This window comes from Astatotilapia calliptera, chromosome 8 (genome assembly GCF_964374335.1).
Source record: "Astatotilapia calliptera chromosome 8, fAstCal68.1, whole genome shotgun sequence".
NCBI lineage: Eukaryota > Metazoa > Chordata > Actinopteri > Cichliformes > Cichlidae > Astatotilapia > Astatotilapia calliptera.
This window is the reverse complement of record NC_137429.1, coordinates 7,252,398-7,277,114: the sequence shown is the minus strand read 5'-3', so window position 1 is coordinate 7,277,114 and position 24,717 is coordinate 7,252,398. Positions and strand designations below refer to the sequence as shown.

The following is a 24,717-nucleotide window of genomic DNA, read 5'->3' as shown; positions in this document are numbered from 1 at the left end:
CCACTATGAATGGCCAACAGCTGTGTATATAGAGGGAGCACATTTCCCCTCGCGCTGAGGAAATAAAACACCCTGTTTCAGGTAAACACTGAGTCAGAGCTCACACAGCATACACATATGTGCAAGGACAGCATTTTAAATTTGCATGCATTATGTAATATTAAAAATGTGTTGCTTATGAGAATTGGTGAATGTCGCTATATTTGAATATATACAATAGGTTGTCATTATATTTACAGTCTGTATGTTTTATGTTTCTACTAATTTATCTAATTGAGCCCCTAAGTGGGTAATGCCACTTCAGTTTCTCTCAAAATGAGATGGTTTTAGGGGACAAACATTTGGTGCCAAGGCGCTTTGCTTGTGTGGAAACTTTTTAACACCGGTTGCAGTTCAAGCACGGAGCATGTCATAAATTATCTCCATACAATTTCCACTTGTAAAACATTTTTACTCACTGCATCTGCTTGTAGCCGTGTTTGCCTGGTGAAACATTATACTTTTGTGACAATATTTCAATATCTATCTCACTCTCTTATCCATTAAAAGAAGACTTCTAATTCCAGTCTAAAAAGAAATATTGCACTGTGAATTCAAAATTAATTTAAAAAAAAAGAATTTTATCACCACAGGTTTCAGGTCAAAAAAATGTAAAGCTGTAATACTGGCAGTAAAGATGTCTCCTCTAAACTGGCAGCCCCCAAACCTCAATTCATAAACCTGTCTTGAGATTATGTGTATGGTTGAGACACACAGTCTAACTACTTGGCCAGCTAAGCAATGGAAACAGTTCCTGCATGAGTATATTCTCACCGTTGATGGTGCATTTGAGAGAGCTAATGCACTAGCCTCGGTATGGTTAATACATTTCTATGAAACAACAATCAGAAACACATAGCCCCGCCATTCCTTATTTGGTTTGTCCCCTGGCGCATGCTAGCTTTCTCACAGCATTTCTTGGGAGTTTATCCATTATGCAAAGTAAAAATGCAAGAATATATTCAAAGCATAACAAACAGTTTGTGTTTGTGCTCCCTTTTTAAACTTGAAACCCTAAAATCTACATCCAAGATTCCACAAAGGCTGCGTCAGTGCAACCATAGTGGTGCAATTTGGATAAATGGTGAAGATGAAAGCAGAATTACGTTTTTACATGCCTTCCAGACTGCTTGCACATTTTTCTAAAAGCACCAATGTCTGGGTGTGTAATTACACACCAAATGCTGTTTTTTGGGGGTTTTTTTTGGCTTTTTGTTTTTTTTAATGGAAGTATGTGTCGGCACACAAACATTAGTCCCGACTCAAAGTAGGCACAGGATACGCCCATGAAAGAGCTCTTGCTCAGGAGCTGCTGATGACAACAGCAGTATCAGAATAATCAACGACTTTGAATTAGTGATTCCTAGCTTAGTTGGTTTAATGAAACATGATATGCCTTATGAAATGTATTTCCCCTTGTCACAAGTTTAATATGTGTGATGTATTGAGCTAATATGAGCTCCCTTCCTCAAACTGTGTAGTAACTTAAAACACATAAAACCTTGGAAAAAGACATTTTTAAGAACTGCCTTGACTGTTTTTGTTCCTTTTATTCTTCTCCCTTGTCTACCTCCATTAAAGCTGATATAAGAGAACATCAAATAGTCATCTTTTAAGAGCCCATTAAAACCAAATAATCAAAATTATCGTGTCAATTCAATTCTATCGTATTCCATAAATAAATTATTATTCCAAAAAATAGTTAATTATTACTTAAGTAAATGTGTTCAAATTGTATCTATGGTACCTTTAAGGGACACATTCACATACATTAGTTACATGAGTTTTTCTGTTTTATGCCATTATTTTTGCCACATTTCAGCAGGAAGTATAGACTTTACTCTATTGATTTCACAATGATCCAAAAAAAAAAAAAGAAAAGAAAAAAAATACAAATATTAAACCATTTGATTGTTTAAGGATTAACTGCCCAATATTAGATGAAAATATTTTTTAAAAAATAACACTAAAATATATATTTTTTACACATTAATGAATCAGTGCGAAGCTGCTATTATATATATATATATATATATATATATATATATATATATATATATATAAAATTATTCCAAGGGGACATTCTGCTGTATTTTGAGAAAGCAAATTATTACTTTGCTAGTAGTACTTTTACACTTTGTGTTTCACTCAAACACTAAGTAATGTTTTGAATGTAAGATTTTAGTTATAACAATGTTTTCTAACATATGATTATTTTTTTACTACGATTATGGATCGTCTAACTGCTGCATAAAACTGCTGGACTAAAAGTGTGAGACTACAGATTTTACAAGCACTGCTTTGTGTGGACATGTATTTTGGATTATCTATTTTCCCATTAATCATGTGTGACCCCTCGGATTTATCTTGTGACCTCTGGTCTTGGAGCAATTTTGGGGAGGTGTGTAAATAAATAAATCTAAAAACTTTGAGCATTTTGATTGTCCTGAGACCATTCTCTATTTGAGCATCATTATTTTAACAGTGTCCGTCTATGATAAACAGAAATGTGAAGCCATTTGACCCCTGCTAGGGAATGCTGGGAGTCATAATGGTTGGTTTGAAGGGGTTGGACATCCCTCCAATGTCAGAGAGACAGAGAAAAGACACGGGGTGTGGTTGGTTAAATGCGAGACACCCCCTTTGTACTGTTTCAACAACATGGGGGGACATCTGGCACTGGCAATACTGCCCAGTGTTGAGGTCTCCATCGGCTTTCTCAAGCAGTGAGCTGTGCAGCATTGAAGCACTGCCTGCACATTCTCATGCTAATACCCAAAAGGCAGGAGCAGATGTGAAACATTTGGTTCTGTTCTTGTTCACTTGTAAAGAAATAATGTGTCCCGTTATCATTATTTCACTTTTTTTGTTCTTCTATGTGTTATAAAAAGGAGTTCATGGCGGAGGCCATCTTCTTTGGTGGCCCCACTTAGGTTGCATGTCTCCCTCTCACTGGCAGAAAAAAGTGAGTGTCTTGGGGATTTGAGGAGTGATTTTGTCATCTGGGTAGATGCTGCCACAGTAATTTTAGAGGGAATGGTGCACTTAACATTTGCAAAATTGCTCCTGCAAGCATGACAGACGAAGTAGTGTGTGTTTAGCTTAATGTGTGTTTCAAACCTTCAAGAGTTTATTATTATGCATTATAATGTTTTGAGAATTTGACTGTATTTTACTAGTTATAGTGTATATGATCATTCTTTTAAAACTCAGAAAATGACCTTAAGGAGGTTAGGCTTATTTAAGCCTAACCTCCTTAAGGTCCTTTCGCGAATCTCTTTGTACTTTTTTCTACCGTGTATTTTAGTGTGTAGCATTCCCCCTGTCGGATAATTTTAACTTTAATTTGCACATGCAGATGCCATCTAATTTCGCAGAGTGGCTGCGCAACAGTGTCCCCGCCCCCACCTGGAATATCATTGGCTCCTATCTGCTTCTCTCTTGATATTATTGGCCAGAGAGGTGCCTCTCAAGAAACTTGACGTGCGAGACAAGTTTACAACTCTATACACGTGCTGCTGGTATGTCAGGGAGAGATGTGGTAGCATCCTTTACAGAGCAAGGATAGCACAGACTTTATTACCTGTGTGTATGATTCGCTGTACGCTCACCTTTCAGGGGATACTGTGGAACAGTTATTGGGGCAAGTTCTTAACACCTGTTCACAGCAGGCATCCATCATTTGGCACTTTTGGAGGAGATTGAGGTGTTATCCACAGCTTACTGTGGATGTAGACACTTTAGTTCCTTCATGGCAAGAAGACTCAGTGATGTGCGCCTAGCATGGCTGTGGCTCCTGCACCGACCACCAAGGGACCGGTATGGCTTTTAGCCGCATCACTAAACTGGACCCCCCGTCCCGAGGCATCTTCAGGAAAGCGGTGGTCATGCTGTGCTCCCTCCTCGCCTCTTTTTTCCTCCTGCACCTCCTCACCGAAAGCTGCACCACCACCACCGGCAACTCACCGCCCAGAGGCTCCTCTAGTCGGACTGCTGGTCTTTTCGAGGACCTGAGTTCGCTGAGGACCAAGAGACTGGTATATGAATGGACTGGCGGATCGGAGTTGAACCGCTACGGGACCGCCGCGCGCACCTCACAGGTCCTCGCGGATGAGCGCGCGACGCAGGATTCGGAGCTGCCCGAAGAGGCTCTCGCGCTGCCACCTCCGGATTTAGTAGTTTCCAGGAGAGTGTCGCCCAGGTTCGCAGGTAAAGTCAGTCCGCTCGGGGAGGGGAGCAAGAAGCTACCTCAGGCTCTCATCATCGGGGTAAAGAAAGGAGGGACCCGGGCTCTGCTTGAGTTTCTTCGGGTTCATCCTGACATCAGAGCCGTGGGAGCCGAGCCGCACTTCTTCGACCGAAACTACCACAACGGGCTGGAGTGGTACAGGTGAATATTTAATAAAGTAAATTTTTTTTATAAAGAGAGAGAGAAAACACACACTCACACACACAATTTAAACACTTCAGTTAATATTACGCCTGAACATTCCCCAACTTTATTATCAGTCTCATTGAAATCTGTGCAATGTTTTCGGTCATTAAATTGCCACGATGATAGATTGTGTTTTTCCAGCATTTTATTTCCCCCCACAACCACATCACTGATAAAGGCTGTTCCTCATAACCCAGAAATCTTTATTTAACATCTCAGCTTTTATAGAGGTAGCCTAATTGCAGCTGGAATAAGCACTGAGGACAGTCTGTTGATTTATGAAAGCTACATTAGGCCTGTTTTCATTAGATGTTATCAGGCTGCTCATTTTGTTTCACATTTTGGGGTTGACTGCCTTTTAAGTTGCTTTGGTTCGAGCCATAGTGGAGTCAGAGTTTAAGGCTTCATTAGGCTGGGAAATAAGACAAGGGTAAATCAAAGTATTTAAAAAAAATCAGAGTGTTGAGGAGTAATTTTCTCTTAGCGCTTAAAATCAATTTCTTTCACCTTTAATAATTTAGTAGTGAATACTTTAATGTATGTGGTAAGTTCAGCGAACACCTTAAAGTTAATTATTTATCAAGGGGATTTAAAAAACAAAAAACTCAGACATGAGGCTTTATCCAAGATTGTCAGTCTCATGTGCTTTTATAAAAACCCAGAGAAAGTGAAAAACTCTTCATCAACAAAAGCTGAAACAAAAACAATTTACTGAAGAAAAATTACAGCAGTGAAGGTTTTTGACTGTGTTTTTGTGGCATCAGGACAAAGTTTGTCCGTGTGTGTAATAAAAAATAAATAACTTTGAATGTTAAAAAAAAACAAAGACAAAAAATAAACAAATAAAAACCCACAACTTCCTTGCCTTGCCGACGTTTTCTTTCTTTTTCTCAACACGCAGCATTACTTGAGTGTTAATTCTGATCACTTTAAATTTTGTCTGGCAAAAGTGGAAGTCTAAACACCGATCCCGCATAAACACACTACCCTCCTTCAATGTCTCAATTTCCCAGTTACGGAGTGCGATGCGTTTTTCTCACTCAAGTCAAATTTGTGATTGATTTCATCTGTCAGTGCGAGTGTGTGTGAGTGAGTGTTTTGTGTTCACATTTCCACAGGCCTGTGGGGAATAATGGCTCTTCCTCTCAGTGGTTCTCTGTGTAATGGGGCATTGCCGACATTGCGGCTCTGTTATTAAGAAGGATTAGGGCCATAATGAAAGGTTACCTGAGTGTCTCAGGAGGTATAATTCACCTTTTGATTGAGTTAGCACTACACGCAGCACCCTCTAAAAGCCTGGAGACAAAACTTTAACTCTCACCAACAACTCCCTCCAGACCCTTCTCCTTTTCACCCTCCCACCCTTCCTCCCCCAAACACTCTGGCTTTCTCCCATCTCCCACTCACACACCTCCCTCTTTGTGCCTCTCTGAGAGTGAACATTCTCTTTTTGCCATCACTCTTTCACACCCTTCTGTTTACCTATTCATCCATTGTGAGGTTTTATATCCATAAGGGTCCCATCTATCCCGAGGAGTTGCCAAGATTCTCTGGAATTTGGACCGTGCCTCCAAGGACAGACCTTAGTGCCGGTTCGCCTTAATGCTGCCCATTTAAAACAGAAAGACCCTTGAAATGAAAGAGGCATAAATAACTGTTACAACAGCATGGCCCACTCTACGGGAGTTCATCTTGTCAGCTCTCCTCTACAGTCTGAGAATCTTCCTGTTTTGTGGGTTTTTGGAAGCGTTTGATTGAGCTGAATCCATTTGAAGTTGCTGGCCCGAGGTCATCTGAAGGTGTTTTTGTGCACTTCGGAAGCACTTGTTGAAACAGGGGAATCGATTTGATTGCTAAAGTCTGCCATCCCCTCTTGAAAATCGGTGCAGCCTCTGTGCCTCGGAGCTACTGTCATTTTACTAATGGTTATAAGATTTCAACGCTGTGGGAATGTTTAAAACATGTCTGACATGCGATAGGCTGAAATCTTTGTGCCAGGACTACACTGCTTGGTGGACAACCCCCCCCACACACACACACACACACACCCCAAAAACTGTTGGTGTTTGTAGAAAACAGGACTTGATTTGTGTGACTAATCACTGTGTCCAATTTCTTGAATTATGTGATTCTTTTCATTAGCAACAGTGAATACTTAAAACACTGGGGCTTCCATTTTAGAAGACTTTGTTTATTGTCAAGGACGCCATGTGTCTTCAGTGTGAATCCCTCGTCTCTGTCTCCTAAGGGAATGCGTGGAACGTATTTTAACACCTCTAAGCTCTTAATGTGACATGGCAACATCTCTGGCATCCTTTTCCAGCTTTCCCAGAATTATACTTGTCTGGCTTGTTCTTGGAATTTCCTTCTACTGCCCTAAAAAGTTGGTTCCGCACCAAAAGATATGATGCAAAAATCTGTCTACCAGGAAAGATAAAAGTTTTAGTATTGACACCACAGCTGTACGAGCATGAAACATGGGGGGGGGGTTAAACTTGTAACTTCACCGCATTTCCAAAAAACTGAGTATTTTTGCAAAATTATGACTCACCATCTCCACTTGTTTAGATTCTGGTTGGGTGTTTTTGGGTGTTCCCAGCTAGCATATCCAACTTGTTGACCTTACCTCAGTTAAAATGAAATGGAATAGATTTTAATAATAGATTTAAAGCAAAAACATATTTTCTTTAGCTTTTTTAATAAATAAAATATCTGGTTTTTCATGCACCGCTCGTCCACAGGAGCATTTCAGATGTCTCAGCTGTGTCCTCGTGGTAGATTTGGGTCTTTTGTTGTACAAGAAACTAACACCCAGCCCAATTGCACAGCCAGTCAGTGTTACATTTCACTACACATTACTCTGAATAACCACACACAACCTATTAGGCTTTTGTTGTGGAAATGGACACTCAGAGTGAACAAGGAGGTCAAGCACAAGTACTCTGAAGTAAAGCAGAGGTCCGCGCTACAGAGTAGTCACTATTATGTTTTTGCCCTACTTAGGTTACTGAACACCCAAGCTTTCACCTGTCTAGACCCTGCCATTGCAGTTTTTTGTTTGATGTCCACAGACCGGTTGGATTAGGCTTCACCTGATCCCTTAATGGGTTAATTACCCTTCCTACAAACATGTGTGACCACAAGGGCATGGGTAAACACAAGGGCAATGTGCCGCCAGCTCTGCTGCACATATATTCATATTACAAAGGTATTCAGTGGAGAAATGCCGGATTTCGTCTTTAAAGCACTAACACGGACACACAGGGCCAAAAACTGGCAGCTTATGTATCAGCAAATTTTTGAAGTCTCCGTCTATGATTTTTCTCATACGTGTAATACTTAAAGCCACGAGAAAGCAAATGAAAACATTATGCTCGGATTTAAAAAAAAAAAGCAAAGCTAAAAAGAAACACATTAAATTAGGGGGTTTCCCCGTTCATAAAACTGGCCATATTTGAAAGGAAGTTCTGTAATGGCTATAAAACAGGTTTTAATCATAAAAGCAGTGACCCAGCGGGGACTTCTGTTAGAAACGAGCCGTGTTTTGTAGCCTGATATGTGTTTCTTTGCCGTACGGCGGTCACAGTAGAGACGGGAATGAACATGGAACAAGTAAAATATTCTCGTTCTGTTTTGAATACACTTAAAGGTCCAGATGTAAATGTGTGTCGTGATAACATGCGTCCGTTCTACATTTTAATCCCCTGAATGCAATGGACTTTATTAGTTTTTAAAATTGATTACAATTTTCTGTATTAGGTTACTCATCTTGAAACTCCATTTGTTAAAATAAAATTTAAAAAGTGAAGTCTGATGGTGAAAAGCTAGTAAATTCCCAGGAATTGAAATGAGGCCAACTTCCAACTTTGTTCTTTCCAGTGTGTTTACAATGGGTTTCAGTGAGTTGTGTGGCAGAGTTTAAACTACAGTCCTGTTTGCTGCTGCCTGATATTCCCTCTTTCCCTCTGAGAGTGAAGCAGCTTGGGGGAACTAGTGGAAAGAATGACACGGCTCAAAAAGGGAGAGGTTAGCTGTTAATAATAAAAAAAAACTGTCTGTCAGCATCTTTAGCCTGTCACAAATTCATACAATTTAGCAAGTATAAAAAATGGAAATTGGATAAAAAAAAAACAAAACATAAAACTTGCAAACATTTTGTTTTGTGCCTGGATCAGCTGGAAGATGAGGAAAAACATGTGTGAGAGCGTGTATACATTTATATTTATGTGCAACTTTAAATACTTTTAAGTGTATCCCGGTCAGGAATGACATGTTCGTCCAAGTCGTAAATAAATCTGCTCACTTGAAAATAATTCGGTTCATGCCACCCACTAGCTTTGCACCTCTGTGTATACCGATTCTACTTCACTTGCCTATCTGGAATTTTGCAATATGATCGGATTTGAAATGTCCTAGACCGTTTGTCTGGCCTTATTAGTCTCTGTGTGCGACATTTAAAAATATATCAATATGGTCTCTTTATAGATGCTTTGAAAGGAGCAATTTGTTGTATCTATTCTCCAAGGCACTGTGAAGATTTTAAAAACAGATTTCAACCATTTCCTCAAATGGAATTCCTGTTTGATTTATCTTGTTTTGACGCCACATTGGAAAATACTAAGCAGTTATAAGTTACCTTGTTAAAGGGCTGTGGAAATTACTGATTTTCTGATGTGGTTAGACATTTTTCGTCATAATTAGACATAATTAGACGTAAGAGTGGAACTTAGTTTGGTAGGGAACGTTTTTTTCCTGCCCAACATAGAAAAATTATACATAAAACTGCTTTACAGTTGGTTTAGCTTGTGAGTTTAAATTTAAATATTTTATTTTATATTATTTTTATTATTTTATATTATATTTTAAGGACTGAATGATTGTAATTTCAGCATAAATCTTCACAAAAGCGTGTTTTAAGGGTTTGTTTTTCCTAGAGCAGAAGTACATTTGCAACATAAAGGCAGGTTTGCCAGAGGCAGGTGGAGTGGAGGGGACGCACAGAGGTGGAGGGGTCATGGCTGAGGTTGTAGAGGGCACACACTCCCACATAGTGGATGTAACATGATCACCAGAGACCTGAGTATGAGCTCTGAGCTGCCTTTGGATTGTGAAAGTGATTATCGTGTGGTATAATTGTAAAACTGGGACGGTCACCTCCTCCCGAAGGCATGCAGCGCACATTGACAGTCCCCCCCTCATCCCCCTCTCGCCAACTTCTTGACCTCCGCCACCCCCTCTAACATCTTTACTTGGCCTTAGCAGCTGACCCTATGGGGCCCCGTGAAGGGGAGGTAGATAGAAGCAAGGGAAATATCCAAAGTAGTGCCTGTCAGCAGCTGCCCTGTGGCATCCTGGGAATCTGCCCTCCAATGGGTGGGTGAGGACAGGCAGCAGGTGCAGGGTGCTCAGCAGACACCACCTGGAGCTCCACTAGGCACTCGCACCTGATGTATTCACCTGACGCACCTAAAATAAGTTGCGTTTGCCGTCTTCTTGAAAGCTAGCAAAGATGAAGGAAGCTTGGAAGTTTCTTTGTTTTAAATATTTCAGGTGTCACAGACCTCTTAGAGCTTTAATGAGCATGTGCGGAAAGGGAGGGTGATTGATCGCAGTCAGGAAGGTCAGCCTCAGAATGTGCCACCCTCAGAGTTCATAAAGCCAACAGATGGTAATGTAACACTGGAGTCAGATTACATTGTTTCTAGGATTCTGTTGTTTATTCACATTTGGGTTTATGTGTACACAAGTCAGCAACCTGTTTGACCCTGTTGTATCTCAGGCCTGTTCAGCTTAGCAGCTGTTGGCCTTTTTATGAGGTATTCAACCGTACATTAGACAATTATTCTGGGATTCAGATTTCAAAAGGAATACTTGTGTCGTTTTTTTTTTATCGTGCTTGACTGTACTAATATACGTTGCACTGTAAACCTGTGAAGCTCTGTAATCACTTCTATCGCTGTATTGTACAGTTGAGATGGTTGACCTTTTCAAAGCATTTTGTTTTAACTCTGAAGGCCGCTGTTCTATTTTCAGCTAATATACCTGAAGCCCTTTGCCGGTTTAATGCTTTAACAGCAATGCCCATGAATGTCAGTGATGTTTATTTTCCTTCAACTCCATGGAAACCTGCCAGGTAATGTTTTCTAACATCGCAGCAGTTTTGCCTCCAGGCACTCTGCTGAGCAGTATGACTGAAAGGATGGGGGAAAAAGTCATGTTTGCAATTTTCTTTCTGTACTACATTTGTGTTTTTTTCTTTTTCCTTCTTCATGGCACTTCAAGGTTGATGGAAGTTAAGAGTTATCCTTCCTTGAACAAAGAAAGACTGTAACCCTATCATTTGGCGCTGAAGAGTCAAGGGGTTTTAGACTAGACCGTCAGCTCTCTTCATAGAAACGAGGTAAACAAACCACAAAACAACCTCCAGAATTCATGCATATTAAGATTTTAGAGGATTTGCCAGAGTGCTTTAGGATTTTAGAAACGTGCAGCCAAAACCGTGTTATTTGGGCACAGAAGGGCTTGGGAAATGATGCATGGATTGAGCATGTACGTGTTACAGCCCTCAGTAGTGCGGATTGGCAGGGTAAACCAACGCCTCTGTGATGGATCTCTCTTTCCCATCTCGCAGGCTACAGATTTATCACAGGACAGGGAGCCTTCTATATTGTCCGCTAGAGAGAACAAGACAGACAGACAGAAAGAGAGGGGGAACCACCGCTATGGAAAGCCTGGGAACCAATAAAAAGAAGGAAGCCCTCTCCTCCTGGGTCCTCCATTTTACGTTCCAACTGTAGCGTTTTTTCTGCCATTTTCTGGCAAAAATCTCAGACTGGTATTTGAAGTCCATGTAAATTAAAAGAAATCCCTACAAATTCTAAGTGTTTATAGTGCTTGCATTCAAGGACGTTGGATGTTCATCTTTCCACCCTTTTGCTTGTGTTCGCTTAGCAGGAAAGCCTTTTTGTATTTTCAAGTGTCTTATTTTAAGCTTGCTGGCTCACTTGGAATCGTTTCCCTTTCTGCCTCTGTGCTTAAAGGCATTGACTTTGTCACACTTGCCATGTGTGCTATCTGCAGCTGCTTGTGTGGTGATAGGATGGCACCAAACAACCTTTTCCCCCTCTCCATCGGGGGCTTGGCCAGTGCCAGTCGCTTTGGCAGAGTTTGCCTTGCAGACATGCAGGGGCAATGCCAGACGGCACCTCCGGCACAACTTTAGTTTGACTGCCCAACCTCTGCCTCCATGCAGAACATTGAATTACACTGTCAGTATACTTAATGCGCACATGTGTGCTTGTCTGGGTGTTTGAGCCGTCTAAAATGAGGGATTGGCATTTTTTTGGCATAGCCAGTTAAGAGGCCAACACATCATTTACTTCAGATGTTATTTTCAGGCTTTCAGCACTTCTGTATCCAGTGTATTTGGTATATTCCTGCTAGATATTGAACAAAGAAGTGTATGGTAGTGATGAGTGAAATAAAACATGCAGAAGATTAGGGTTTGGCAGTACTATAGACCAGGACCAGAAATCCTGCACAATTTTTAAAATAGCTAATAATGGAGGTGCTGAATGGAGAGAGAATGGCAGCCTGGCATATAATCTGACTTGAGAGCTACTTTATTCAGACAGAAGCACCCCAGATCCATTGCATGTGCGGTTTTGAGAAATCTACCTGGTTTCTCAAGGAGAAATCCAGCTGTTCAAACAAACGCTTTACGTGAAGTCTTTTGTATTTCAATTTTAAAAGGTTGCATGTCACAAAAGAGCCATTCATTATATAATGCAGCGGGATTTGTCTTTACAAATCATCGAATAAAATGTATCACAAATTTTCTATGACCTCATACAGAGCCTAGGCTTCAACTCTCAAGTCAAACAAGAGTCATTATAATCACAGGTATACCGTTTTTAAATTTGCTCATTTAGAGAAAAGATGGCACACAGGCTTTTGCTAACTATCGGCCCGATGTCTGGCAGCTTGATTAAGGAGAGGAATGTGTTAGAAAATGAGTTTGCCAGCCAAGACCCGTTTATTGATAGATGGAGTGCAACAGCACAACCTGCGTCTTTTTACATAAAGATGGAAGAGGGTGATAAAGGGTCTGTGTAGCGCAGAGCCCGTGATTGATGTGCCCACAGGGGAGTGCAGAGAAGCCACACAGTAATTCAATTAATCTTAACCTGAACACTAGTAATTGCTACTGTAACTAGGTCTGACTGTACATTAGACAGGAGGAAGATTGCTGTCAAAGAAACATGTTTAGCTAATAGAAGTAGGAAGGAACATTCCCATTGCTCCCATTGCTTTAAAAAAGAGCTTTTTTAAAAAAAATGGAGTGGAGTTTAATAAACTCAGCTGTCTGCTCCTTGCTATCTTAAATATAACAGGACACCGGAGTATATTCTCGAGCATCTCACACTTCTGATAATAAGTTGTCTGCTTGACGTTTATTCAGCTGTGTAAAAACTGTAACTTTAATCTCAGCCAAACCGATTCACTCAGGAACAAATAAAATACTAAAAAAAAAGCCAAATAATAACATTTTGAAGTTATCTAAGTGACTTATATATGTTTAACCTGAGTAGCGAAAGACTGCAGTGGGTTTGAAAACAATTTGCCGGGAGTCCGGTGTTCTCACCGGCTCTAGTGAGCCTTTTCCCCGGCTAACTATTGAGCTAGTGGGTAATAGACGTCTCTGAAAACGTCGGAGCGCTTTTGAAAATATGTGGTGTCTTGATAAACTGAGCAGATATTTGAGGTTTACACAGCTACATTCTCGCCTGAAAATATGTTAAACATTTATTTTGTGACCCAGAAAGGATGATAAGAGTAATATTAACACTAACTAGCTGCCGCCATTGTTGGAAACTGAGCTGGGCCGCGCTATGAATTCTGGGACAAAGCTTCTTCTTCTTCGGGGTTTAACGGCAGCTGGCATCCTTGTACATGCAGTGCTGCCATCTCCTGTTTCAGTCCATTATTACACTCTTAAATCCTACTACTTATTCCTGCGTCTTTTGGGATCTAACAAAGCTTCAAATGACGCGTCGACTATTAAATTAGTCGTCGACGAATAGTCGACGTAATCGTGACTAGTCGACTAATCGTGGCAGCCCTAGTTGTGGACAATAAGTAAGAGATGAAACGTGGCAGGGAAAATGAGGATTCAAATTTTAGTAGAAGCTTTACATTACATCAGTTACCTATAAAGAAAATGTCCTTTTGAGAAGCTGTCAATTCAGTTTCAATTCAACTCAGTTTTATTTATACGGAAATGCAAATCACTGTTGTATTTCTGCTGTTGTGAGATAAAGTACAGCATTTGTCACCTCAAGCTGCTTTATATTGTAAGGTAAGTAACCTATAATAATAAACCCCAACAATTAAATGACCCCCTATGAGCAAGCAAGCACTTGGCGACAGTGGGAAAGAACAACTCCCTTTCAACAGGAAGAAACCTCTGGCAGAACCAGGCTCAGGGAGGGGCAGCCATCTGCCGCCCTGTTGGGACTGATGGGAGGAAGACAGGGCAAAAGACACTGTAAAAGACATCCAGAGATTAATCATCACACATTTAAACTTCTGCTCCACATCGAAATTAGGCAGTTGAGGTGCTTCTGTAATATTGTGAAGTTCCTTGAGGACATCAGTGTTTTAAGTTCTGGCTATTTCAATTAAAAGCATTTTTTTTCTCCTAATGTCTTATATCCATTAAATACATGTATTGAGATTTAATGAAGTGACTTTTCCACAGAGCCAGGTTACCTGCGTCTTCCTGTTTTGGCTAACACACAACTTAACAGACAAGCGTGACAGCCGTATTGATTTTCTCTGCTGAAACACCGACAAACCACAGCAGAAGGCCCCATTTTCAAATCCTCGGCTTCATGTTGTGCCTTTCTGCTCGTCATCAGATAAACAAAAAGTGTAGTGTTTTATATTCTTTTGTGATCAAATCAGTGTATTGTTTTTCTTTTCTCTTGTGACTACCCCCTATTGAGCTCTACACCAAAGGTTTTTGGATTGTCAGAAATCTTTTGAGATGCACCCTGAGATATTGACCCTATTATTTCCTGTAGGAGCAGAGCAGTACTTTGAAGGTGTTGATCCATAAAGACAGAAAGACAAGACTTCTTTATGGGCTGGTTTTATGAATTCTCTGGAAACTGGATAGCTCGCGAACAGCAAGATAAATCAAGTTAACAGTAAAATCTATTTTTCTTACCCTCCTATGTCCCATTCCTTTGCCAGACCTATTTCTTTTGTTCAGTACGCCTCTGAAGAGCATTAGTCCTCGTCACTTAATTCGAAGCGAGGGGGTCACCGAGCTCCAGATACAATGCTAAGCATTTGTAAAAACTGACCGTGTTAAATCAATAGCTTATGTTTCATTTCTGCGTTATTGCAGTCATTTTTATTTACGCAGCTGGCTAGAGCTGGGTCAACCACGGTCAGTTTGGACTAAGGGTGTAACAACATTGTAGAGCCTGTGGGACTTGTCATGAGCCCAAGTCATTTTAACCGTCAAACATGTGGTTGGGCTGGGGCTCATTATATCATTATGTTGTCAGGGTGATTGTTTATCCTGACATCTTCGTCTCACATAGACACATCCTACCATACAGTCGTATCATCAATAGGCGGAGCAAGCCACCAACATAGACAGATGTACAAGATATACCATGCAGTGTCTTCTCTAATAAGATGGTAGCTGTTCTATATCCACTGCAGTTCGTACTGCTGCTCCTCAAACAGGCTACCATCAATTATTAATCCAGCCAATTAGCAAGTCTGCATTATTCACCAGGAACCTGTGATCACATCCATTAACTTCACTGTCTCCCCTATTGTGGCTCTCCCAAATGGCAGTCACACATTCCACAGTTCCTCCTACCCAGCTGACGTACTGTAGTGTATTTGTATTTATGCTGTATTACTTTCTTCACCTCTTCTTATTACACGTCACACTCTGCACATACTCAGTAATCCCAAAGTAGTGTAACTTTTGTTTTGTTGGGCCAATCAAATAAAGAAACACCCTTTTAATGCTTCCTTTTAAGGCGTTCTAAGCCTTGGTAAAGACTTATTTGTAGTGGTATTACTGTGCTAAATTCACAAATAAAAAAGGAAAGATATTGGAAATGTAGGATGAATAAACATATTACAATTCATTAAAGTGTTATTACAATATACACGTAACTGATAAAAATTTATAGACAATCGATACGTCTGACTAAACTGTGTGCATCATTAGCACAGAATGTAAAGTTAACATGATGTTTTTTTTGCACAGACTTTCAACTGTTCACACAAGAGGATCAGTTCAGAATATCTTTGCTTTCTCACATGTAGCATGCAGCAGGGGTTCACTTCAGAGGCATTCGCACTACAGGAAATTTAGGCAAGGGAGCTGCCTGGGTAGAATGTGCATGAATGTAGCATGCACGATGCACACACACTAGTAGCAAATGCCTGCGCTACTCTCACATCAGCACAGTCCAACATTACATGGACGTTTTACCAATGTCCCATACTGACTGCAAGTGAAAACAGTTCTACTGTGTGGTAAAGTATAGTATAGTATATAGTAGTGCATCAAGTAAGTAAGTGAGCCTTACTTTATTATGTATAAGTAAAACCTTTAAAAAAATGTAGGTCTCTTTTATTCTTATAGATAGATAATATAATCTTGAGTTTATAGATTATTCATTAATGATGATAATAATGATAATAATAATAATAATAAGACTCCTAAGAGCTAGTAGTGTGACAATCACTATCTTTGCTGTTATGGAATTCTACCATAGATTTCCCATAATGCATAGTGCAATGTCCCTGTCATGTAAAAAGCAGAGTTGGTGACAGCTGGACCTTTAATGAGAATAAAGCAAAAGTATGCAAAGCTCACCAATTAATTTTTGCTGATTAAAACAAGACGAATAAAGTAAATCAGGGGCAAAAATTAATACCCGCTGTCACAAAAAGAAAACAAAAACACATAACTCCTATCCAACTCCATTTGTATTTTCTTCTGAAAAGGAAGTCATGCATTTTCATGTCCGTCCGCTATTTCCCTGAGCTCTATAAACAAAGAGGCAACACTGCTTGTCACTGGGATTTATGGACCCTCAAATCGCAGAACAAAATCACTTCCCGTTTTTCCTGTGTTTACCGGACACACAAGCAGGCGGCTGCACATTTGATAAAAAAGTGATTTATTTTCATTTTGCTTATCTGCTTAATTGATGTCCCCCAGGCCTCCCTGACAGTCATAATTTCATTATACAAACAATTTAGAGAAGTTTGATTAACACAAATGAGAGTTCAGGGGCACTGCCGGTTTCCATGTTACCCTACACATGCTTTTCTTCACACTGACTCCGTCTGGCTCGGCCCGCATACTTGAGTTATAAATAACAACTCCTTATCACAATAAACAGGAGGAACAAAATAAATCTGCACTCACGATGAAATGTCGCTGTGCCACTTTAAATCCTCTTGCTGGAGCCACACGTTTATATGGTGAGAATGTGTGTCGCCATGCTGTAATTTTACATATGTTTCGCACCCAGCTGAGATTTAGTTCACTCAAAGGAGCCCATATGTGGCTGCTTCAAAATCTTCAACAAGCTTCTCATTGAGACACAACTGCATTGATTTTCTTGTTCGGGATTCACCACAGCTATTGATTTAGGGCTCTTCTGAGACAACAGCGTGATTAGGCCTATATTGTGAAGGGTTCGCCCCACTATTGCCTCATTGATAGGCCTGTGCTTTTTTTTTTTTTTTAGCCCCACCAAGTGTTACACAAGCACTAATGGAGAGACCTAAACACACGTACACTGCGCATATATATGCACAGACTCAGCGGCTGTCGTGGGCAGGTCTGTTTCTGACATCCCATTTATTACATCATATTATTTTCCACTCAGCCCAGCAGCAGTGGATATTCTTTTTCACCACCCTGTTTTTGCTCGTATGGGTTTTTTTTTTCCCCCTCCTCTTTCTTGTATCCAACTAGCTTTAAAACAGGGTCGGCTCTGGCAAGGCGTAAATCCAGCTAAAGGGTTTTCCCCCTCGCCCATAAAGCTTTTACTTCAGGCAGTCGAGTGATTCTAGCTCTCCCCAATGAACTCCTGAATGCACATTGTAGCAAAAGTGGGTTTTTGGAAGAGATTTTTTGAGTCTCTAGGTGAATGTGTAAAACATGCACTTGCAGACGGTTGCTTTAAATGTAATAGGTTCGCATTCAAGACACACATGAGCAGATAAACTTAAAATTTACACTTTAACAAATATGGTTAAATACTGCGAGCTACAATCTAAAACTTATATTTCTGCAGAGCATGAAGTCTCACGGAAATGCTAATTTCTTTTTTGTTTTAAATCGTTACTTTAAAGATGCTGTGATGGTTAAGTTGTTTTGAATGTGTGATGTGGTTTAAGCCTTTGTGTTCCTGAAAACTTGAATTTATGTTTAGCAAGGATTGCGCCTCCATGTCTGTGACTTTTATAACAATTAATCTCATCTGCCAGTGTTATTCAGTTGTTAAACTACAACAATAGCAGCATTCCTGCCTCGGAACAATGCAGAGAATAATGGAATTGCTACTAAGCTGATTTAAAAGTTTAGTTTAAGAAAGACAAGAAAATGATTTTGTGGTACGTGGCAAGAAATATAGCCAAATGTGTTTGTGGTGATTATAGTAAGAACACTAAAATAACAGCATAATTGCAACTAAACAACTAACAGTATTAAAGCTTGTATTCCTTACATCACCCTAATGTAACATTTTTTTTATTGCAAAGAACTCCTGTTGTAATTTATAGCAGGTCCACTGTAAAATAGCAGTTTAATGCTAGCTGTCAATAATCTTATAGTGGATTTGATGCAGTGTTTAGATACAGTTACACAGGTTTTTTTAAAGGAAGCATTCACTGTCATTAAGTCTTTTATTGAAGTCCTGTTGTTTGCACCACATTTTATTTATGCCACAATTTATTCTATGGGTATACAACTGAACTACAGGCCTGTAATGTAAATGCAAATGTGATTGAAAGGGGTTCATAATAACTCCCATTTCAACTGTCATGAATATGAATTGCATTAATGTGCATTTAGTTTTGGTTTGCTTCTTTTTGTATGTGAATGTGGACTCTTGAACGATCGTACACGCCCAGCCCCTCCTCGTTATTGTCTTACACCCAATTTATTTATTTTCTTATTGCGCTGCGGACAGGCTATATTTATTCGTGGCGCAGCCTCTATCTGCATGTGAGGCGCATCAGTCATTCAAGGCTGGAAGAGTTTGACTCAATAACAGTGCAAATATCCAGCCATTATCTCTCTGCGGAGTACTCCCTCAATGTTAATGTGTTTTTAGGACGATTACATCAATGTGAAATATTGAAAAATAACCAGATTGATAACATGAATCATCAAGCCTGTGTCTCCGCCCCCTTAAACACCTCATTTAGCATCTCCATGGCAACATGCCGGTAATTGCCTACATGGGCATTGCAACATCCCTCATGGAGTTAACTGTTAATCTATAGCTGCTCAAGTGTATGAGCCTCAGGCTTCCAGGTCAGCTTCAAGACTCATGTATTTAAACAGGAGATATGCAGTGCTTAACAAATGTATTAGACCACTACCCAATGCAAGGTTTATGTCACAACTGCCCTAATTTAAAAGTATTGATAATTGGCAAATCATTTTATTTTTAATGCTAAAACAGAATTAAAAACAGAAAAAAAACAACAGTAAAGCACATTATTATTTTTTAAATGACGATGCCAAATTACAGTTACTTACAGATGTGTATTAAAAGAATTCAGTTGTTATGATTGATTCATTTCTGACTTCTCAGAGAAGTACAGTGTGTCACTTCAAGGTCAGTTCAATTTTATTTATACAGCACCAAATCACAACAATCACCTGAAGGCGCTTTATATTATATTAAAGAAAGTGTACTTTATTGATCCCTGTGGGGAAATTCCTCTCTGCATTTAACCCATTCACTCAGTGAAGCAGTCATTAGGCGCCCGGGGAGCAGTGTGTAAGGACGGTACCTTGCTCAGGGGTACCTCAGGATAGCTGTTCAGGGGAATCGAACCCCCGACCTTCCAATCATGGGGCCACCACTCTACCTATTGAGCTATCCCTGCAATAATGCATACAGAGAAAAAAAACCCAACAATCATATGACCCCCTAGGAGCAAGTTTGGTGACAGTGGGAAGGAAAAACTCCCTTTTAATAGGCAGAAACTTTAAGGAGAACTCTGCTCACGGAGGGGCGGCCATCTTCCGCAACTGGTTGGGGTGAGAGAAGGAAGACAGGGCAAATGAAATGCTGTGGAAGAGAACCAGAGATTAACAACAAGTAGTGATTAAATGCAGAGAGGTCCATTAAGACATAGTGAGTGAGAAAGGTGACTGAAGAAGAAATACTCAATGCATCATGGGAATCTCCCAGCAGCCTATGCCTATTACAGCATAACTAAGGGAGGATTCAGGGTCACCTGATCCAGCCCTAACTATATGCTTTATCGAAAAGGAAAGTTTTAAGCCTAATCTTAAAAGTAGCGTGTCCATTTCCCGAATCCAAACTGGAAGCTGGTTCCATAGAAAAGGGCCTGAAAACTGAAGGCTCTCCCTCCCAGTCTACTTTTAAAAACTCTAGGAATAACAAGTAAGCTTTCTGTGTGAGAGTGAAGTGCTCTAATGAAGTGATATGGTACCATAAGGTCATTAAGATAAATTGGGGCCTGATTATTCAAGACCTTGTATGTGAAGAGCAGGATTTTGAATTTAATTCAGACGTAGCTATAAAAACATGAATTAATTTTTTGCCAACATTGCTTTTAGTCTTTAACAAGTTTTAAATGTTTTATAAAATATTTGTGTTTTTATGACAGGTGGTCTAATCTAATAAATTTGTCAAGCACTATATTCTGGGTTCACGCTTCATCCCTGCCACTATAATTGCACTTATTTACTTAAAGATTTGACCAAACCATTAAACTGTATGGGGAGTCTCTTAGCAGTGCAATATCCCTGATGCTAGATAATATAATCTAGACTTCAAACATTTTTATTATTATTTAATAATAATAATACTAATAATAATAATAAATCATCGTCATCATCATTATTAATTCAGTTAACCTAATATTCAAGTGACTACTAAAGTAATAGGTCATTTTAATGAACTAGTTCACAGACCAATTCGCCACATTAGCAGGATCATTCTCAGAAAGAAATACCAAGTGTGGCATTGCTTTGTAAAGTACTGTTACGTCCCTCTGCAGCTTCTAATCGTCTCAGTGTTTTCAGCTGGTGCTAATTGGCCACACCTAGTCAGGTGTGGATAAAAGCATACCTGAAGCAAGCTTTCCGGCAGTGCACTAGTCTTTGCCTTGGTGGCACCAGCCATTTTAGCCAACCTGGTTTTCCATTTTAGGATGAAACCTCTTCTCACCCACACTCTGTTGTTCGTCTCCTTTTTTTTAATGTTGCGGCTTTTGAGCCGGGTCGTAACATAAGTGGTGGCACGTCCGGGATCTTTGGACATTTTAGTGGAGACTGAATATCAGTCTTTTGTTTTGCTTTTAAGTGGGTGAGTGATGGTGTTCACTGTAATTGAGCAAACTCCCTTTAGTAAGTGTGTTTCAGCTGGGTGGCTGTGCTGCCCTTCCATCGAAGCACTTGTTTGTTGTTTTGCTTTATTGTTTTAGTTTATTGTGTTTGGTGGCTATCCTGGGTGGGGGTACGCTTCAGAGTTTGGTAGGAGACTATATATCTGGTCTGCTGCCTGCTCTCGAGTTCGCGTTTAAAGTTGCCTCGAGCCTGGTACACCACTGAAGACTAGGGTAGGAAAAGTAAGGGTCTACAGCAAGCTGCCACCCTGGCAGATGGGTTTAGGCTGACTCACAAAGCAAGTGCTGTAGGACAGGATATCCCTCTGCACTATAGCGCATCCTGGACAGGTGAGAGTGGGCCAGCTAAGAAGGAAAACGCAGTTATGGTGTTAAGACCTAGGCCCAAACTGTGTTTTCTGTCACAAGCCTGGCCATGTGGTTGCCAATTGTGTCAAACTGGCACTCAAACAGAAAGCCCACTCAACACAAAAGGGACCTGTTTTGAGAAAAGTCAGTCGTGGCTCTCAAACTGACAAGCTTGCCAGGCCTACGGAAAGGCTAAACCTGGAGCACAATTGCTCGGTAGCACCCCGTAATCAGTGTACGAGGCCAACTAACCCTGAGCTGCCGCTGGTTGATCCTTTCTCCGGTTCATGTTCAAAACCACCCTTCAGATCTGCACCCCTTGCTAACAAGTATGTCTGTGTTTCAGCGAAGCCCGCTAGCTGCCTGCTGGGTTCTCCACACGTGATAGTTCGAAGCCCTGGCTATCCCATGGGACACTGTTTCGAGGGTTTGGGGCCACTCTCTGGGAATGTTGTGAACCCACTGAGATGGGATTGGCAGTTTCCGCAGGCAATGCCTAACCGGTGCTATGGGGTTTGGTAGGTGGAAAGCCTGCAAAATTCGTCATGAAACGGTTATGGACTCATTTTTGGTTATGGTAATTTGACAAACCATGGGTTTGCATTTATGGGAGGGGGTGTTACGGCCCTAGCAGGGCCTCTCTCTCTCTCCTGAGGGTGCCTGTGTGGGCGTGTCCCACTACCTCCTGCCTGAGGTGCCACCTTTCCCTCCTGTACAGCTGACTCCCATCAGCAATTAAGGGTATTTAAGCCCAGAGCAGGGTGAGCTCTGGGCCAGAGTGCCATTTGTGTGGTTTACAGCTAGTGAGCTGAGTGTTTTTGTGGTGTTTCCAGCTAGTGAGTGGCGTTTTCCTTTTGACTTTATGCTTTATTGACCAACGCCTGAGTTTTGTTTGTGTTACTTTTATGGTGATAGCGGCTTGTCCGTCTTTTAGTTTAATTACTTCAATAAAACTGTTTTATTTAACTGTTTCGCCTCTTGACTCCTTTTTCTGACCCGGTCACTTTTGTTACTTCCCCCTCCCCGCCTAGACCCCCCAGGGGAACGTAACAAGTACCTTTGGTATCTTGTTGTCATGAATTTCAAAAAATATGTCTAGACAAAACGCAATGCGGAGTGTAACCTTGTGCAAATGCAGTCACTGAAGTGTGCCAACCCTAAATATTCGTCAATGAAATACCTGCTTCTTGGAGTGGCTGTAGCTTAGGAGGTAGAGCAGGTCAGCTGCTTATTGGAAGGTTGGCGGTTTGATCCCTGGCTCCCCCAGTTTGCATGTCAAACATCCTTAGGCAAGATACTAACCCCGACTGTTATCTATGCTTTCAGGAAGCACTGAAAGCATAGATAACAGTGCTTGTGTGAATGGATGTGTATGGCTGAATGCGGAGTGTTGTATAGAGCGCTTTGAATATTCCAGGAGTGTAGAAAAGCACTATATAAGAATCTGTACATTTACCGTTATACCATTCCAAGAGTAACCAGTAGCTGGGACAGAAATATGTGTTCAGAAATTTTCAAAGCCCTAAAAATTTGCTTACTTTTCTCCAAATTTTCCCCCTGTCTATATATATATAAAAGCAAATTTGAATTATGCCCCCCCAACTCCCCATTTCTGATCGTCAGTGGTGTCAGGAGAGTTCAAAGTTTCACGACACAGTGTCTAGCAAAAGTAACTGTTTTGCATTTGTATTCCTTCGCATTGTTGCATAAACTTTGTTTGTAACTGCTCTGGGAAAACAATTTGCTTCACTGAGAGATCACATTATCCTGCACCAGCAGTTCATTGGTTCGTCTGCACACCTATATTAAATATGGAGGGGATCAAAACAAACTCTCTCATTAGGCCTCTTGGCAATAAAATATTCACCTTTTACTTTCTGGTATGAAAAATGCATAAGTAAAAGACTTTTTTGGAAATAGGGAAATAAAACAGGGAAAAAATTAAATATAGACCTCTTACTTAATTTTAAAAAAGGTACATCATTCAGGTTGCTTTGTGTCACTTTTGTCTCTTTACTCAAAATCACTTTCAACCGATTGGCCTTGTTAGCAGTGAGAAAAAATAAACCTCCACTACAGCATAGGCATTGTTCTAACCCCGACAACGAGGTTCTGCCCTGTAATTACATTCTATTTCTAAAACCATCCGTCTTTGCTCACAGAGAGCTGACAGGCTAAAACATTAGCACGTTGTCGGCGTCTCCTCAGTTCTCTGTTACACTTCATATTATCTTGTACCCTCAACTCAGCTTCCCAGATGGAGTTACCTCTCGGCAGTCTGGGGGGGAAAAAAGGAGGTGTTTTCATGTTACGCAGTCAGTTTAACTTAGCCACAATGGAGCCTCCCGTTTTCTCACTGGGGGTCTGTGGAATTCTGGGTCACAGCCCAGCCTCAGGCAACCACTGGCTCCACTTTAGCCATTCTGTGTCGTTTTAGCTCCTGTGACATTCCACAATGGGTCATTTTTCACCTTTTCTTTCAGCGACAACCTGTTCTCCATCCCGCCCCACCTCACTAGCACCGCTTACAATCACCATCAGCGTGTGCAACTGTTGCTGATAGCATACCAGCCTCGCACATCTCAGCATCACCTGTTCGTTATGCACGGCACTGCTGCCTCAACAGAAAGGAGTGGCGCAAAGTTCCATTTTCTCCAGGCTATTTATTTAATGGATAATGCAAGGGACGTAAAATGGAAATCACGCATTCGACCATGGCTTTAACACTGGCTCCTCCCTGCCTGCCTTCCTGAACTGCATTCATTCTCACACCAGATGAACATAAATCATTTTGGTAACTTGCTATTACCAAGCTCATTATTTATTCTCCTGGATGTTTAAGGGGAAGAATAAAAAAATATATAAAATATTTAAAGCTCCTAGATGTGAGGAAGGGAACATAACCTTCATCTGCTGCTGTCTGTGTCGGTCTGGCACTAAAATTAAGAGGAAAAAAACGAAAAGATTGTGTGAGCATGTACATGTCAAAAGAAGTGATAAGGGAGAGCATTCATATATGCTAATCCCTGCCCCTCTCTGCTTCTTCTGTGGTGGCAGTGCAACGCAGAGGGTGCAAGCTGTGCTGGTGTGCTCTCCTTGTGGTTTGGCACAGCGATGAGGAGAGCAATGTGATGTGCCAGGCGCTTTGTATTCTAAGCCTGGGAGTAGAGGGATGGAGGCAGGAAGAAGGGGGGGAGGAGGGAGAAAATGAAATAGGAAGAGGAGACAGG

General features: G+C 40.7%; 1 protein-coding gene across 1 annotated transcript in view; it reads left to right on the top strand.

Annotated features, from left to right (window-relative positions):
* Positions 1 to 3,559: 3,559 nt before the first annotated feature.
* LOC113028170 (heparan sulfate glucosamine 3-O-sulfotransferase 3A1-like) overlaps positions 3,560 to 24,717 on the top strand; it is a 38,656-nt gene continuing 17,498 nt past the window's right edge. Inside the window, exon 1 of the mRNA XM_026178218.2 lies at positions 3,560 to 4,429. Within this exon, the coding sequence (XP_026034003.2) occupies positions 3,861 to 4,429 (569 nt within the window). The 5' untranslated portion in view covers positions 3,560 to 3,860. The remainder of the gene's footprint in view (positions 4,430 to 24,717) is intronic.